Below are 15,706 nucleotides of genomic sequence, written 5' to 3'. Positions count from 1 at the left end.
TTATGAAAAACTTCAAGTTCCTTAGGGTATTGAGGACTGAATGACCATAAATAAACGCTTGCTAACATGGTGATTCTTCGTACCATAATGCATTTTTGTCTGCTACTAAGTGTAAGCGTTGGATCTACAGAATTAGTCTCTGGAGGCAACGTAGACTTTTGGAAGTTGTATTTTTTCTCTCTTGTAATTATTTAGATACTACTTTAGAAATTGTGTATTGAATGTTATTTATTGCCTTTATTTTCTGTTGCTCCAACTGTTTATTATCCCTGACTAGTTATAGTTTTAAAAGTTTTGTTTTTAATGACAACTCGAGCCAGACCGTAGAAGTATTTAGCATGTTTCCAGGCGCTGTCCCGTTGTCGTAGTAGCTCTTCATATTAACGTTATTTGCTTAGTTCTTTTGTTTAGTTTTTTTTGTTTAGTTTTTTGTTCTTTTTCTACAGCACCTCTTTCCTACTCCCAGCATGCTTAGTGCGCTAAGGTCTAATCTCTTTTGTGAACCAGTGGGAGAAGGGGGTATCTGGGAGAAGGTGGTTTGCTCTGAGGATAGACATGGCTTATGTACATATCTTCTGAGTAAAAAAGCAATACAACTATGTTACTTTGGTTCCTTTCTTAGAGAGAGAGAGAGAAAGAGAGAGAGAGAGAGAAAGAGAGAGAAAGAGTGAGAGAGAAAGAGAGACAGAGAAAGAGAGAGAGAGAGAAAGATTAAATTATAATATATAATATATATAATTATAATATTTTAATTCAAATACCTGGCCTTATTTCAAGGGAAGGTTGAGTCAGAAAGAGAGAGAAAGAGAGAGAGAGAGAGAGAAAGAGTGAGAGAGAAAGAGAGACAGAGAAAGAGAGAGAGAGAGAGAGAAAGATTAAATTATAATATATAATATATATAATTATAATATTTTAATTCAAATACCTGGCCTTATTTAAAGGGAAGGTTGAGTCAGAAAGAGAGAGAAAGAGAGAGAGAGAGAGAGAAAGAGAGAGAAAGAGTGAGAGAGAAAGAGAGACAGAGAAAGAGAGAGAGAGAGAGAGAAAGATTAAATTATAATATATAATATATATAATTATAATATTTTAATTCAAATACCTGGCCTTATTTAAAGGGAAGGTTGAGTCAGAAAGAGAGAGGGAGAGAGAGAACAGAGTATCTCATCTTCTTATCATTAAAAGAATGCATTAGGACCTGGAATAGCGCGCCAGAGCGATCTAACTCCTAGACAACGGCTTGCACAACCATCTAAGATACCTAGAGGCAGTTTTTGGCTTCAACATTGTCCTGATATTGCCCAAAAAATACATGATAAAAAAGGACAGCATGGAGACATAAGTTGGCCTTAGACTGGAAAAAAGGAAGAAACTTGCACTATAGGATAGATAGAATCATTCCAATACACAAACTGCGCTTGTTTACCACTACAGATTCTGCCTTGACCCAAGGAGAATCAATCAACAGGAGTAACAGATCTGGAAGCATCCACAGGCTGTCGAGGCCGAAACCTTATTATCCTTGATGGGCACATTGTGAATCATTTTTAACTATTTTGTTTTTTGTTATTAGAGATTTAACAAACGGATAGACAGGTTATAATATTTTAATTCAAATACTTGGCCTTATTTTTTTTAAAGGGAAAGTTGAGTCAGAGGCTAGTCGTCTGCCAATTCAGTGTGTGTCTGCAGTATTACCAAAATTAGTTTCTATATATTTTAAATATTTTAATATATAAAAAAAAAAACTTTAAGTTTAAGACTGAATACAGACTGGCATGGAGACAGACTTCTGGCATGGAGACAGACTTCTGGCATGGAGACAGATTTCTGGCATGGAGACAGACTTCTGGCATGGAGACAGACTTCTGGCATGGAGACAGACTTCTGGCATGGAGACAGACTTCTGGCATGCAGACAGACTTGATCGACAAAATGCTCCCTCCCTTCCTAGCGTTGGGTAGAAAAAAAAAAGGTGTCCAGTGGTTGACCAGATTTAGACTCCGGGTCGTGATCTCATCAACGCAAGATCTCAGCCCAACCGCACCAAGTAAATAAATCAACAATGAGGTTGGGGGGGGGTTAAAGGTCCTCTTTATCATCTTGCCACTCCCATCTTTAAAAGCCTAGTCAGCGAAATAAAAATACAAAAAAAAAAAAACAACCAACAAAAAAACAAAACAAATAACTATTTACAGAAACATTGTGTGTGATTGCCTCCCTCTTCAGGTAGCGAAAGGGCAAGCAATGCATACTTTGTAGAATGTCTACTTATTGTGTGCACAACGCAATAGGAACCCGTGAGTAAAGTTTGTTAAAAGGCTTTGCTCTAAAAAAAAAAGTTCTGCACTTCTATAAAAGTTATAGAAAACGAAGGAGCTATTGTCTTTACTTACCGAAAACATCCTAAAGAAAGCTTGGAAGTTTTTAAACAATAAAGTACCAACAATTATTCATTAATTATTAAGTGGAAAATAATCATTCTATATATATGTTATATTGGGGGCGAGGTGGCTCAGTGTTTAGACGCTTAGCTCATGGGTCCTGGGTTCGAATCTTAATGAAGACTGGGATTTTAAATTTTTTTATATTTGCTTGTTAACATTTAATTTTGATTTGTAATAACAATTTAGGTTCATGGTGGCTGAGAGGTAAAGCGCTTGGCTTATGAACCGAGAGGTCCCGGGCTCGAAGCTCGGTGAAGACTGGGATTTTCAATTCGAGATTCTTAAGGACGCCTCTGAGTCCACCCAACTCTAATGGGTACCTGACACTAGTTGTGGAAAGTAAAGGCGGTTGGTCGTTGTGCTGGCCACAAGACACCCTGCTCGTTAACCGTTGGCCATAGAAACAGATAACCTTAACATCATCTGCCCCATAGATCGCAAGGTCTGAAAGGGGAAACTTTACTTTTTTTTAGAAGTTGTATTATAGAACTATTGTCTTTTTTTGTTTTAAAGTATTTTTTTATTTGTATTTTTTTTTTGGTTTATGTTACCTTTTCCAATCTATATTATTATATTTTTCTCGTTTTCATTAACTTCCTGCATAGGGTTTCGACACTTCATTGAATCCGGTATACTGGTTATGATGCTTAATTAGTCCAAAGAATAGAAACAAATGCACAACAAAGCAACTAGTTTGAAACTATCCCATTTATCTAATTATGAAAATGTGGTATCGGCTTTTTATTGAAATTTGAAAGATGTACACAGTATGTGATATATGTTAGTTGTATGACTAGACATATAGGAAGGCACTTGCTTTAGTTGCTCCATAACTACAGGGGTTTATTTTTGGGTTGTCTGAGTCACGCCAGCCCTTGTCCAGTAGTGTTGATAGCATTAGGCCCAAGCAATTACATTAACGTAAAATTGATAGGCAACCATCCAATGTGTATAGACCAGGAAACAGCCGAGCAAAATCACGGAGAAATCTTGTGCTGAAATATTTTTTTTTATAGTCTTCATCATCCCAAGGGATATAAATTGTGTCTCGTGTCGCGATTGGAGTTGTCCTCCCCTGGGAAATGTATCGCTTTTTGGTGTCTCTTCTCTTCCTGTTTGATCTTGTGACGACAAAGTTTTAGGTCCAGTTAATGTCGTCTGCTTTACATCGGTTGTCGGGGGTAAAATTTTGTTTTGGAATAATGTGATTTCAAATGTAACGCTTTCGCTGTAGGTCTTTTCGTTAACGGTACCACATTTTTCAAATAAAAGTTCATTTATGAAAGAACTAATTTAGGTCTTCTACCAGTTAGAATATTTTACTGAAATCATAGTTTCCTGATAGTTCGATACTTCTTCAATATAAAATGTGGTAGTCGAGTAACGATATTTAGAATGACTTGTTATTGATTCGTAGAATCGAATCTCAACTTAGTCTAAGGCTATGAGTCCATTTAAATGACGTAGACCTTATATTAATACCCTACTTTGAGAGAAACTGTAATATTAAAATGTTATACTGTAGTTTGTAAGGGCATATTCTATGAAGTCCTATATATAAGGCTTGTCTTCGAGTCCGAAGATTAGTGAGGAATACAGTATTTCCCATGGCGGCGCAGCCCCAGCTGTGACCTACATATTTTGCCACATCCAGAGCAAGCATAACCATTGTCTGCAGGTGGTCGATTTAGATATCCTTTTATCGACTAGTTTGGGACTAGTCATTTGCGGCCAATACACATGAGAGCGATGTCAATTATTTTAATGATTATATTATCTTTAATTATCTTAGTAGAATTAGATTTTTTTTTACAGTTTACAAAATATTAAAATAACGTAAAAGAAATATACCTTCAATATCAAACAAAATAATTTAATTAACAATAATTAATTGACTAATTGGTTAGATTTTTAAATTGTATCATATTTTGTTAGGTACAAAAAATAATTGTTTAAAATTTCAACTGGATCTGAGAATGGGTGTGGTTGAAATAATGTGAACAATTATATAAGGGAACCAAACCCTACATATTTAGCCATATTTGTGAATAGTTCCCCCTTTCAGGCCTTGTGGTCCATAGGACAGATGGTGCAAAGGTCATTTGTTTCTGTGGCATACGGTTAACGAGGATGTCAAAAACAAAAATTTGAGTCGAGTGCAGAAATCTTAAAGTGTACGGGTTTGAACTAGGCCAAATGTAATTTGAAGATGATTAAATTTTGAAACACTATTGTGGTCAAACCAGAGTTTTCATTTTGTCCCCAATTAGCTAGTATTTTTTACCACAAAGATATGCACAAACTGTCAAATTCCTAGGAAAATCTATACAGCCGTTTTCAAAATCTGTGGGTGCACCCACCCACTCTAATTTGCAAGCTATTGTATAATAAATTTCATTCTTTGTTACCAACCACTAAGTTCTATAGGTCAGGGTTTGATGTATTTTTGTGTGTGTTCAAGAGAGCTTTGTACGTTGATGTGGTTTTACGTCCGTGTGGTCATGTATGTGTTTGTATGCGCCTGTTTAAATTTAACGTGATAGCCATGCCAGACCACATCGTTCACGTCTGCTTGCCGTCATAACGAAGTAACTCTGATCATAATTGAAATGTCTTTCCATTAGCACGCCTGTCTTCACCCTGACACTTCCCGCTCTTTTTTTTTTCCTCTTCCTCTTTGAAAATAAGCAAACACACACACACAAAATCAAGATGGCCTTAACCACAAAAATCTCTTACAAAAAATATAATGTATAGGGTTTTGACTGAATAAGTAAAGGATGCAAAACAACTGAAGGAACCTTAATGCTTCTCAAAGGGTGAATTCTTGTAGACCACTTACGTCTGCAACGAGAGCATATCCTGTAGCGTCATTGAGAATAATTACGCCATATAAAATAGTCCTGTAGATGGGAACTATTTTCTTTAGCTTTTGGTGACAGATACTTCAAATCTTAACGCTTCTAAAAGGTTGGATATTTAAACTAGAATATGTTTGCAAATTATGTCTAGGCTATTAGAACGTATCTTGCGTCTTATAAAATAATTGCGCGATATAAAAATATTCCAGGAGATGAGAACTACTTTAATTTGCTCTTATCGACAGATCCTGCAAATCTTTTAGGCGTCTCAAACTGTGGCGTTAGAACCATTATTTTGTCTGCAAATTATGTTTAGAATGTAACTACACATATTGCATCATCTTTGAAAGCAAATGTGCAAAATAAAATAGTGCGGGAGCTGAGAACTATTTTCATTAGATCTTGGTGACATGCAGAATACCTTTTACCTTATCCACTACATTTATTTTTATTTGAAATCAAATTTTGTGAGCATGTGTTCATTGCGTCGATCGTTAATTAGAGAGTTAACGTTCACATCTAGACACTGTCCTTCATTTTCTTCACGTCAATCTGTCTTGTAATTGTTCGGACGTCCCTTTTGAAATGACGATTATTACATCCTAGCACAAAACTCCTACAGCAATGGTTCTCAAACCGCGATACGCGGACCCTGTGACGACCCAAGGGGGTCCGCAGAAAGTTGAAAATTATATACACTTAAAATAACGTCTTGGCTAAAAGCCAGTTTATCCGTTCAGATAATTTGAATAATAATCAACACGCCTCTCACTACTGTTTAATATGTCTATGACGACCTATATCAAAGATTGAAAACATTCCTCACTTGGATATTCCCGGTTTTTGAGTCCCTTGCGCGTGGACAAACATAGATATCAAACATAGATGAATCCATAATAATGCAAAAGCAGTTTATTGAAATATTCACAAGCGGGAAACTCAATGTTTGAACAAGGAGACCACAAATACTGGTTACAAAAGCAGATTCCAATTTTATATTCTACATTATGGGTTATTTTAAAGAAGTTGCTGGCAGATTTCCTTCTACTTATATGATACAACGTGGATTCAGTGCCCTAGTGAACCAGCTCACAAATAAAAGAAAACCGACTAAAAATGTGAGCGGAACATAAATACCCTAACCCAATCTCATCAATCTCATCCAAGTCATTAATTTTGTAACAATTTTGTAAAGTTATAATCTCAATAAACACTACTTTGAAATTTTTTTAAAATATTTTTTTTACATTTGTTACTTTTATACTATAGATTAATGTAGCTTTTCCTTAGGGGGTCCGTGGGCAAGTTTTGACTATCTAAAGGGGTTCCTGTAACAAAAAGGTTTGAGAACCTCTGTTGCAGGAGGGCAAAAAAAAAAAGGGGGGGGGGTGGCGGCTGACTAGGTTCGACTTTTTGGAACGCATATCTTATGCTCAGTTTCGTTGAGTGCCTCTAAATAGAGGTCTAGCTTCGAAATATTCTACCATGCTTCCCCCACAAACCCCTACCCATCCAGCCCCATCTATGCTGCTGGTGTTTGCGATCACATAATATGAGATTCCCATAACCCGAACCCAGTTTGGGATGCCTCTCACGTGTTTTCGCCCCAAGTAGCACCAAAATATATGAGTGCAATTTATACAGAAGTTTTATTCTTCTTGCAACATTTTGGTTGTCAATTCTGATGTTTTCATAAATAAGTTTCCACGTGAATGAATTCTGCCAACTCCTCACAATTTTTTTTTTTTATTTTTTTATTTTTTTTTTACATTTTTTTAATCATTTTGGCCCGAAAAAAATATGTCCGAAGTGTGATCATAGAGTGACAATTTTTAGACTATACTTTGCAAAGTTCCATTATTTTCTCAAATGTAAAAAAAAAAGTAAGCTATTGAAATGATTGATTTAGACCAGTGATGCCCAAACTAATTCAACCTGCGGGCCAATTTAATTTCCGACACTCGTGTTGCGGGCCACGTGACAGAAAAGGTAAAAAAAAAAAAACGAAAAGATAATGACCTAAAACAATTTTAATAGAAACCTGTGAATCTAGTATTCACTACTTACATTAATTAATGGCATATCTGAAAGACATCTTTTTTTTTTACGCGTCAGAAAATGGCTTTATTTCTCTTCTTAAAATGAGAGCAAAATTATAGCTATTTAACCGGCGCCTTCGACATACATAATTTGTCTGCTTTAATAATACGTCTGTTTATAGTTATGAGGATCTAAGTCTAGACCTAGTAATTTATCTACTTTAATAATACGTCTGTTTATAGTTATGAGGACAACAACTTCACGTTGGTTGTGTTACATTTTACAACACTTCGCCTAAGCACTAATGCTAACACGGAGTCAGGCTCTGGTTACGATCAAAAACAATGGTCGCTGACCTACTACGTCACGAACCAGCCTTACGGCCTGGGGTCACGGAGGTCACGATCTAACCCACAACTCATTTTCTTGTCTCTATGTGGTAAATATTCCCATCCTCCAATTTCTTGGTGTAGGTTTAAAATATTTTTTATATTGCTGCTCAAAGCCAGAATGTCGTAATATTTGTTTTATAATGCCGTTTATATGTTGTTTTAAAAAAAAAAGCCACACTTTCTTTACAAATCCAATAAGTTGGCTTATCATCATGTTAAATAAAAAATAAAAAAAGATCTGTTCATTTTTCCTGGTAGATTCTAAATTCCACTTTTAGTTTCTTCAACTCATCCATTTCATAAACGTACAAAGGTTAAAGGTTGTGGTACCAATTCATCAGAGTGCCCTAACGTAGGTAAGATACATTTTTCAACATTTTTATTTTGGAATGGGGTGGGGTAGAATTTTTTTTTTTTTTTTTTTTTTTTTTACTTTATGTGCCGAAGTTTCGGCGGGCCGGATGGAACCATGTCGCGGGCCGATCTGGCTTGCGGGCCGTATTTTGGGCATCACTGCTTTAGACAATAATTTATTTTCAGAACTATATATCTGTTTATGAGATTTTTTTTTTCATTATCAGTGGTGTCTTGATTACTTCCCTTATCGTTAAACTATGGGAATGACTTGTAGTGTCCAAATTACTAGTGCCTAGAAACTCATTTAATTAAAACACCGAACGAGGTCCCGATCGATTTTAGGGCCCCGAACCATGTTGACGACCTGACGTGGAGAACTGCTTGCTAGAAGAATAGAATAGTTGGTAAGTCGATTTCTCAAACTAATTATATTATACAGGTTTAAAAAGACAGAGCTTTTGCCTTAGCACTTAAAACAGTGGCGTAGCTAGGGTGGGGGAAGATTGGGATAGTTTAAAAATCCCCCCGGGTCCCCAATGGAGGGGGGCTCCCAAATAAGTGTTTTTTACATAAAAAAAAATAAATATTACGCAAGATGCAGGGGCCCCCAAAGAAGTCAAGACCCCCCCCCCCCGGGCACCAAAACGATGGAAAATTCCTAGCTACGCCCCTGACTTAAATCATATGGCAAATTAATTATTCTGTTTTATTATTTATAGATGAGAGGGGGGTTGAGTGGCTAAGCGCGTGGATTCCGAATCCGGGGTCGTGGGTTCGAATCTCGGAATGGGATTTTGAATTTCGGGATTTTTAGGCCGCCACTGAGTCCATCTAAATCTAATGACTTCCTGACATTAGTTTGGGACGGTAAAGGTTGTTGGTCGTTGTACTGGTCGTTGTATTGGTCGTTGTACTGGTCGTTGTACTGGCCGCATGACGTCCTGCTCATTAACCGTTGGCCGAAAAAAAACGGATGACCTTAACATCATCTGCCCTATAGATCGCACGGTCTGAAAGGGAAACTTTACTTTTTTACTACTTAGAGATTAAGGATTGAGAACCACTGAGCCAGCGGTACCAAGTAGTTAGTCATGTGTCAGTGACTACATTTGGCATCGGGATAGTTTGTCATCCAAGGGGCTGGCCCATTGAGAGATCCTGGAGAGGATCCATGACCATTGTCCGGCCCACTTACACTGGCCGTTAGTGGCACGTATTGACAAGAGTGAAATCAATGTTCGATTCTTCCTCTTGGTTTGAACCGAGGCCCAGGCACAACTAATACTGCCCACTTCAACGGATACATTCGTTTAATTTCTCCCATCATTATTTGTGTCTGTCTGTCACGTTTTATTTTCTAGGTCTTTTGTGTCTCACGCTCACTTTCGTATTTCGTTTCTTTTTATATTCCCATTTTCGTTTTCATTGTCTATTCAAAACTTGTCTTCATATATCTTTACCCCAGACCTATATATATTATACTTAGACTGGAAAACGGAAACAAATTCTTATCCGACAATGATCAGATCACAGACCTATATAGCTAGATTATTATGTACGTAACTCTTTTTCAAGCTGTAAGGAAAGTCGCCCCGAATCTAGGAAAATCGATCTTTTCTGTCTTAGAAAAGTAATGATCTTTAGTTTTCAAAGTATGGAAATAGATTGATTACCTAGATCTTTCTAGATTATGTATCTAAAAATTTTAAAAAAAGTAATTATGAAACAAGAGTGCTTTTTTTTTCATTCCTAATTACTAGATCTAGATCTAAACATTAAATTAAATATTACATAGGTTTCAGCTTTTTTGAATTATTCGCGACATTTTTGTCTAGTGTTAGAGATTTCCATGTCCAGTCTAGGTGTAATATATATCTTTGATCTTAACTTGCCTACATTATTTTTTTTTATTGGATGCTTTTACACAAAAGTTAATTAAAGTGTTTCCACTTTGATATACGTTCTTTAAGCAATTAAATTCATTAAGAGAGAGCATAATTACAGATAAAGCAATATTAAGAAATATGGTGGCGATGTAAGTTACCTAAAAAAAAAAAATGAAAAAAGGCAAACAGAAGGGAATTTTTGAAATAGATAAAAATAAACAATATCAATTTTGCCATTGTGAAAATGAATATTTTGAATATTATGAAAATTACATTGCAGATACAAGCGAAAGACTTGGAAATCTTGATACCAGAATGTTGAAAAGGTTACTAGAACTAACAAGATGGGTTCAAGTGTGTGGGAGGGGGGTATACAAGGAGTAGTACTGTTGGCTGTCAATAGATCAAATCGTAGTGTCTATGATATATTTCGTATTTATGTTTTAATGATAGACTATATCAAAGATACGCGCTACCTAAATGAAACCAGGAAGCAACAGTGTTCAAGAGTTGAAACAAAAATAATCTTAACCCAAGTACAAGGCGTTGCCGGTGGGTAGAAACTTGTTTATTAATAAACACGAAGACGCAAGCAAGTAAATTCAATCATGGATTCATTTTTTACTTTAGAAGTAGATATTTGGGAGTGTTTATTGATATCGTCTGCAATCAAGGAAACAAAGCTGCACAATAATGTTAGTGCAATAAACGCAATGAAAATTAGGGGTGTGCAAAAGTAATTTTTTCGTTGCGCAGGTATCTAGGAGGTGCACAAGCCGCAGAACTTCCTACAGTACTTGTGGGCATCCACTTGTTCAAAACAGATCGGAAACGTGCTGGTATTCATCCGCAGGCAGTCCTCGAAGGTCATCATGTCGATGCACACGCCGGGGTGGATGGTCGGGCAGTCGTTCTCGTCCGCCATGTCGCCGCAGTCGTTCTCCCCGTCACACTTGTACTCCCCGGGGATGCAGCCCCCTTTAGGGCACTGGAAGTGATTGCTGTCGCAGGTGCACCCGACTTCATCGCTTTTGTCGCCGCAGTCGTCTTCGAAATCGCACTGTTGGGAAATAAAACAAAAGATTGGTCAGAGCACCAGAGGGAATCACGAGCAATTACAGTTCTTCGCCCGTAGGTTTGAGAATCTTGTCAGCGTTTAGTTAGAATCAACTTGGTGATGGGGATTTAGTTAACGTTCAAATTCGTCTTGGTTTCTTTTTATCGTATCTTGTAAAATACAGACGTTACTTCCAGGTTACGTCTGTCAAGGTTCTTTCCTTCTTAACTCTTTCTGTCCGTATTTATTTTTCCACGCTTCGACGAATTTCTTCATTTTGCTCAATTCTATTTCACTCCCCTGTTATAATTAAGCTTCAATAGCTTTGTTGTTTGTTATCAGAAAATGTTGTATCTTGGTATAGAATTAAAGGGGGAATGCATACTCTTTTTAGATAATACAAAATAAAGTTTATACAAATAAACAATAATTTACATTAATGACGTCAAATCAACGATCTTATCGTCAGTTAGGAGAGAAAGAGTTAATATAAGTATATTATTTCAATTCTTACTACCAAATGTAGCCAAGTCTAGAACATAACCGTAACAACGAATATAAAGACAGAATGAAGACTCAGGATGCCATTCAAGAACATAGAACTTGTTTATGTAAAACATATATGTAATACAGGCACAGCTCTGGCAAATGAAATGTCCAGTTTCAATTAATATATATCAGCTCAATATCCCATAAACTGAATAATAACTACACAAAGATAATTAGAGTCTATACTTCAATTCTATAACTAAAGTCCAACTGTCCTGGACTAGAAATAAAAACCACACAGTTTTACTATGAGCTACATACCATTCAAAAAATACATCCCAAATTTAAAAAAATCAAAACAAAAACAATCTTCAAATCAACAACCTGAATATCCCCCCCCTCTTCTCTATAATTAACAAGTGACCCAGCTGACCAGAACTCAGTCCTGACAACGCGTGTCCCTAGGTCAATTAGTTATGCAAGTTAATCAAAGACTATAGTAAAAAAAAAAAAAAAAAGTAAAACAAGAACAAATTCTTACCTTATATGTTTTTGGAATACATTTCCCGTTGGCGCAAGTGTACTGGAATACGTTGCAGGTGAGCCCAGTACAGATTCTCTCGTCTGTGCCGTCCCCACAGTCGTCATAACCATCGCACATCCAGGCGTCCACCACACAGTACCCGCTCTCACACTGTAAAAACAACAAACAGATTCAACGTCATTTATTATCGAAATAGTCAAAGATAAAAATTGTATTTCTAATGAATGGAAATTTTTGGAGCAACAGAAATGAATTGAAGGAAATCATAGCTGAAACGTGGGGTAAAATACCTAGATCTATGTTTTCAATGAATTAATTTTAAAAATCTAGAGGGAAAAGATTAAGGAAGAAAATTAAGTCTGCAAATGTTTGCAAACTAATTTGCATACGATAAATCTGCACATTACTGTTAGAAATTCTCTTTCACTGCTGACTGCAGTTCTTATAACGATACAAAAAAATCAACTTAAATTTCTTTCTTTTTTTTTCAATTACTTAAAAAAGTTCTCTTTATCATCAACTTAATCATCATCATCTCCACCACAACGATTTTCATTATTATTACCATCATCATCATCATAGTCATCATCAACAACATCTTCATCATACGCTTTCTTTTTTTTTTCTAAGGCCTGTCTACTAAACGGCTGAATCGCCCAATCACCCATTACCTTATGCCTGGACCACCCAGTATCAACCTTGAGTCCCCCAAACGTACCCACTCCACCTTGCTGAGTTTAGTTCAGACACTAACCTTTTGATAGCCCGATGCACATGTACCGCCACAGTTGGCCTCGTCCGAGTTGTCGCCACAGTCGTTCTGAGTATCGCACCTGTAGTTCTGAGGAACGCACTGGGAGTTCTGTGATAGATAACAAAAAGATAATGTGGTCATGGAGAAAGTACAAAGTTACAAGCAACACTCTTTGTACAGCATACATTCTATTTATAGTTAAAAATACATTTTATGCAAGCCTCTTGAGACTTCGTCTAATTCAAAGAAATGGTATGATATAAAGCTTTGTTGAACATACGCTAGAATATGCACAAACAGGAAGAATATAGATATATTAACCCAAATCGAAGTTACGAAAGAAAATTATGACAATACATATACTGTATTTCTTTGGATGATATAATCAATAGTCCCTACGCCAGGAAGGAGGCATAGATCTAGTAAATAGTCTAATGAAAACTGTATTAATACTAATTGATACATTTGAAGCCAATAATCCCGAATTTGTTTATTTTTATTTTTAGTAGTTGTAGAGCTCTGAGAAGATATCTTTTCAAGAGTTCAAGTCTAGATCTAGATCTAGATCAACACCTAAACAGCATTTATATTATTTTTATAGGTCCGAGATCTGCGATTTGTCTAAAGCCTTCGCCCCTTCTCAAAACAGTCAAAACAGTTCCGTCCTGACTCAATATCTGAGCCACAGGAGTTGGACTGGTTGTCAAAGGCCATTTGAGATTAATGCCATTAGGGAGCATTATATGTAAGTGGGGTGCTTATATCCATTTCGGTAATGACAACCTTTCGGAACCTATAGCAAAAAAAGCAAAAGACAATAAGCCTTTAATAGCTCAAGAAGCTTAACAGAAGGACTCAACTCCAGTTTGGCTTGAAAGTTTATCATCCTAAAACCAAAGTCTCGTTATGTTCTAAGTTGACTCACCGCACATTTGAACTGGTTCGGGCCGGAACAGTCAGTCGGGCAGTTTTGTTCGTCAAAGCCTCCGGAACAATCGTTGATTGTGTCACAGACAAAAGCTTTCTGTATGCATTTCTCATGGCAAGCGAAGAGCTCTGTGCCGCAAATAGCTCTAAAGGGAGAAACCAGCATAGATGTTAGTACATGTTATTGAAATATTGGCACTACTTTCGGAAGACTAACATCTAATGTGCGAATGATGTAACATTTATCAGTTAGGTTGGACAATTTTACATTCAGCTTTAAATATAACGTTTTTATCAATTGGTTAACCTTCTAACTCCAACAAATATTTTTTAAGACAAAGGTACGTTGATTGGCCAATGAAATGAACTTTTTTTCATTGATGACAGTTTTAACAAATCTAATCAGCAACTACTGTTTATCATGGAATGACTATGTATCTTCTTATTAAAATGAGATGAAAGCCTGGGCATAGGCAATGGTCAGAACTATGTCGCCCTCGCAGCAGTTCCCGCCTTCTGCACACAGCTGATTTCCAAAGTAACGGCAGGTACCCGATACAGTTAAGGAATCAGTGGCGTTTAGGGCTCTATCAGGGAGTAGCAATGTGCAGGTTTCTTTGGAATCACAGGGTCCTGACTTTTCCTCAGGATTGACTGTGAAGACTTTCCCATGTTTGAGTATAGCCGCACGGAAGCAGAGGTTTGTGTAGAGTTTTCCTTCTACAAAGTCGATAGCCAGTTAAGACTAACTAACCAAAGTTTACTGATTTAGGGCCCGTATTAAGAAAGGATGCCACTTTTCAACCATCAAAATAACATAAATATTTTGCTAGAAAGGTAGGTAACTCACCTATTGTTTCTCAGCAGACTTTCTCCCCAGGGGGTGTCAGCTGCGCATAAATTAACCAAAACACTGACTATCACCAGAATCAGCATGATTGCGAGTTAGTCTCTCAAACACAACTATTCTTTTGAAAAGTGGCTGAATTACAGAAGCATTTAGAGTGCACACATTGTGTTTTGTTTCGTTGTTATTTATTTATATTTTTTATGCTTCTTGCCTAGATGTTTATCTTTTGTACAAGGTTGGAAACTCCTGCTAAGTAACTCTGATAAGAAAATGGTTCTACTAACTTTGACTAGCATACGAACATTCACACATATTGATGTAGTTATCTAGCACAACGATTTAAACGATGTCTTGAATAAAGACATTATAAACATTATTCACCCAAAATTGGTGGACTTGGGTCTACCTTGAAAATTTAGAATGCTCAGACCTCACTGGATTTGAAACTTAAAACCCTTGCTGAGGCTGTACTGCCAGGCCTCTTATGCTTTCTTGATGTCGACTCAATGAGCCCTCAACTGTCGATTATATTTTCTTTACACTTTTTTTTGTTAGACAGCAACATACACATTTTGAGTGTGTGTGTGTGTGTGTGTGTGTTTGTGTGTTTTGCCAATTCATATCTCACTTTGATTCCTTCTTATTTAGAGCTACTCTTATCAGCTTACAAATTCTTCATGGACTCAAAAAGCAAACACCTAGGTGGACACGGAAATCGGTCTTAACAATTTTGCTACAAATTTGACAGCTTATGTATATCTTTAGGGAAAAAAATACTTGCTAATTGGCCACACAGGGGAAAATCTGGTTAGACTTTTATCATTTTTCAAAACAGAATCTTCTTAAAATTAAATTTGGCTTGCGTTTTTTTTATTTTATTTTGAACGCATGTACGGTACCGTCAGTGGGTATTTTCGCTTGTAGTCATAAAACGAGCTAAATACATAATTGATTTCGTGGCGAAAGAGAAAAACTTGAAACCAACATTAGCTAAGTTTGACGTATATATATATATATATATATATATATATATATATATATATATATATATGTATATATATATATATATATATGTATATATATATATATATATATATATATATAT

General features: G+C 36.4%; 1 protein-coding gene across 1 annotated transcript; it reads right to left on the bottom strand.

Moving 5' to 3' along the window:
* Positions 1-10,526: 10,526 nt before the first annotated feature.
* LOC106068273 (low-density lipoprotein receptor-like) lies at positions 10,527-14,892 on the bottom strand. The gene is made up of 5 exons (XM_013227579.2): positions 14,602-14,892; positions 13,750-13,897; positions 12,825-12,932; positions 12,068-12,220; positions 10,527-11,040 (listed from the first exon to the last, which is right to left on the bottom strand). The coding sequence occupies exons 1-5, from the start codon at positions 14,685-14,687 to the stop codon at positions 10,741-10,743; spliced, it is 795 nt and encodes a 264-aa protein (XP_013083033.2). The 5' UTR covers positions 14,688-14,892; the 3' UTR covers positions 10,527-10,740.
* Between the last annotated feature and the right edge of the window lie 814 nt (positions 14,893-15,706).

Source organism: Biomphalaria glabrata, chromosome 8 (assembly GCF_947242115.1).
Source record: "Biomphalaria glabrata chromosome 8, xgBioGlab47.1, whole genome shotgun sequence".
NCBI lineage: Eukaryota > Metazoa > Mollusca > Gastropoda > Planorbidae > Biomphalaria > Biomphalaria glabrata.
The sequence above is the reverse complement of the archived record's forward strand: the minus strand, read 5'-3'. Positions and strand labels throughout refer to the sequence as shown.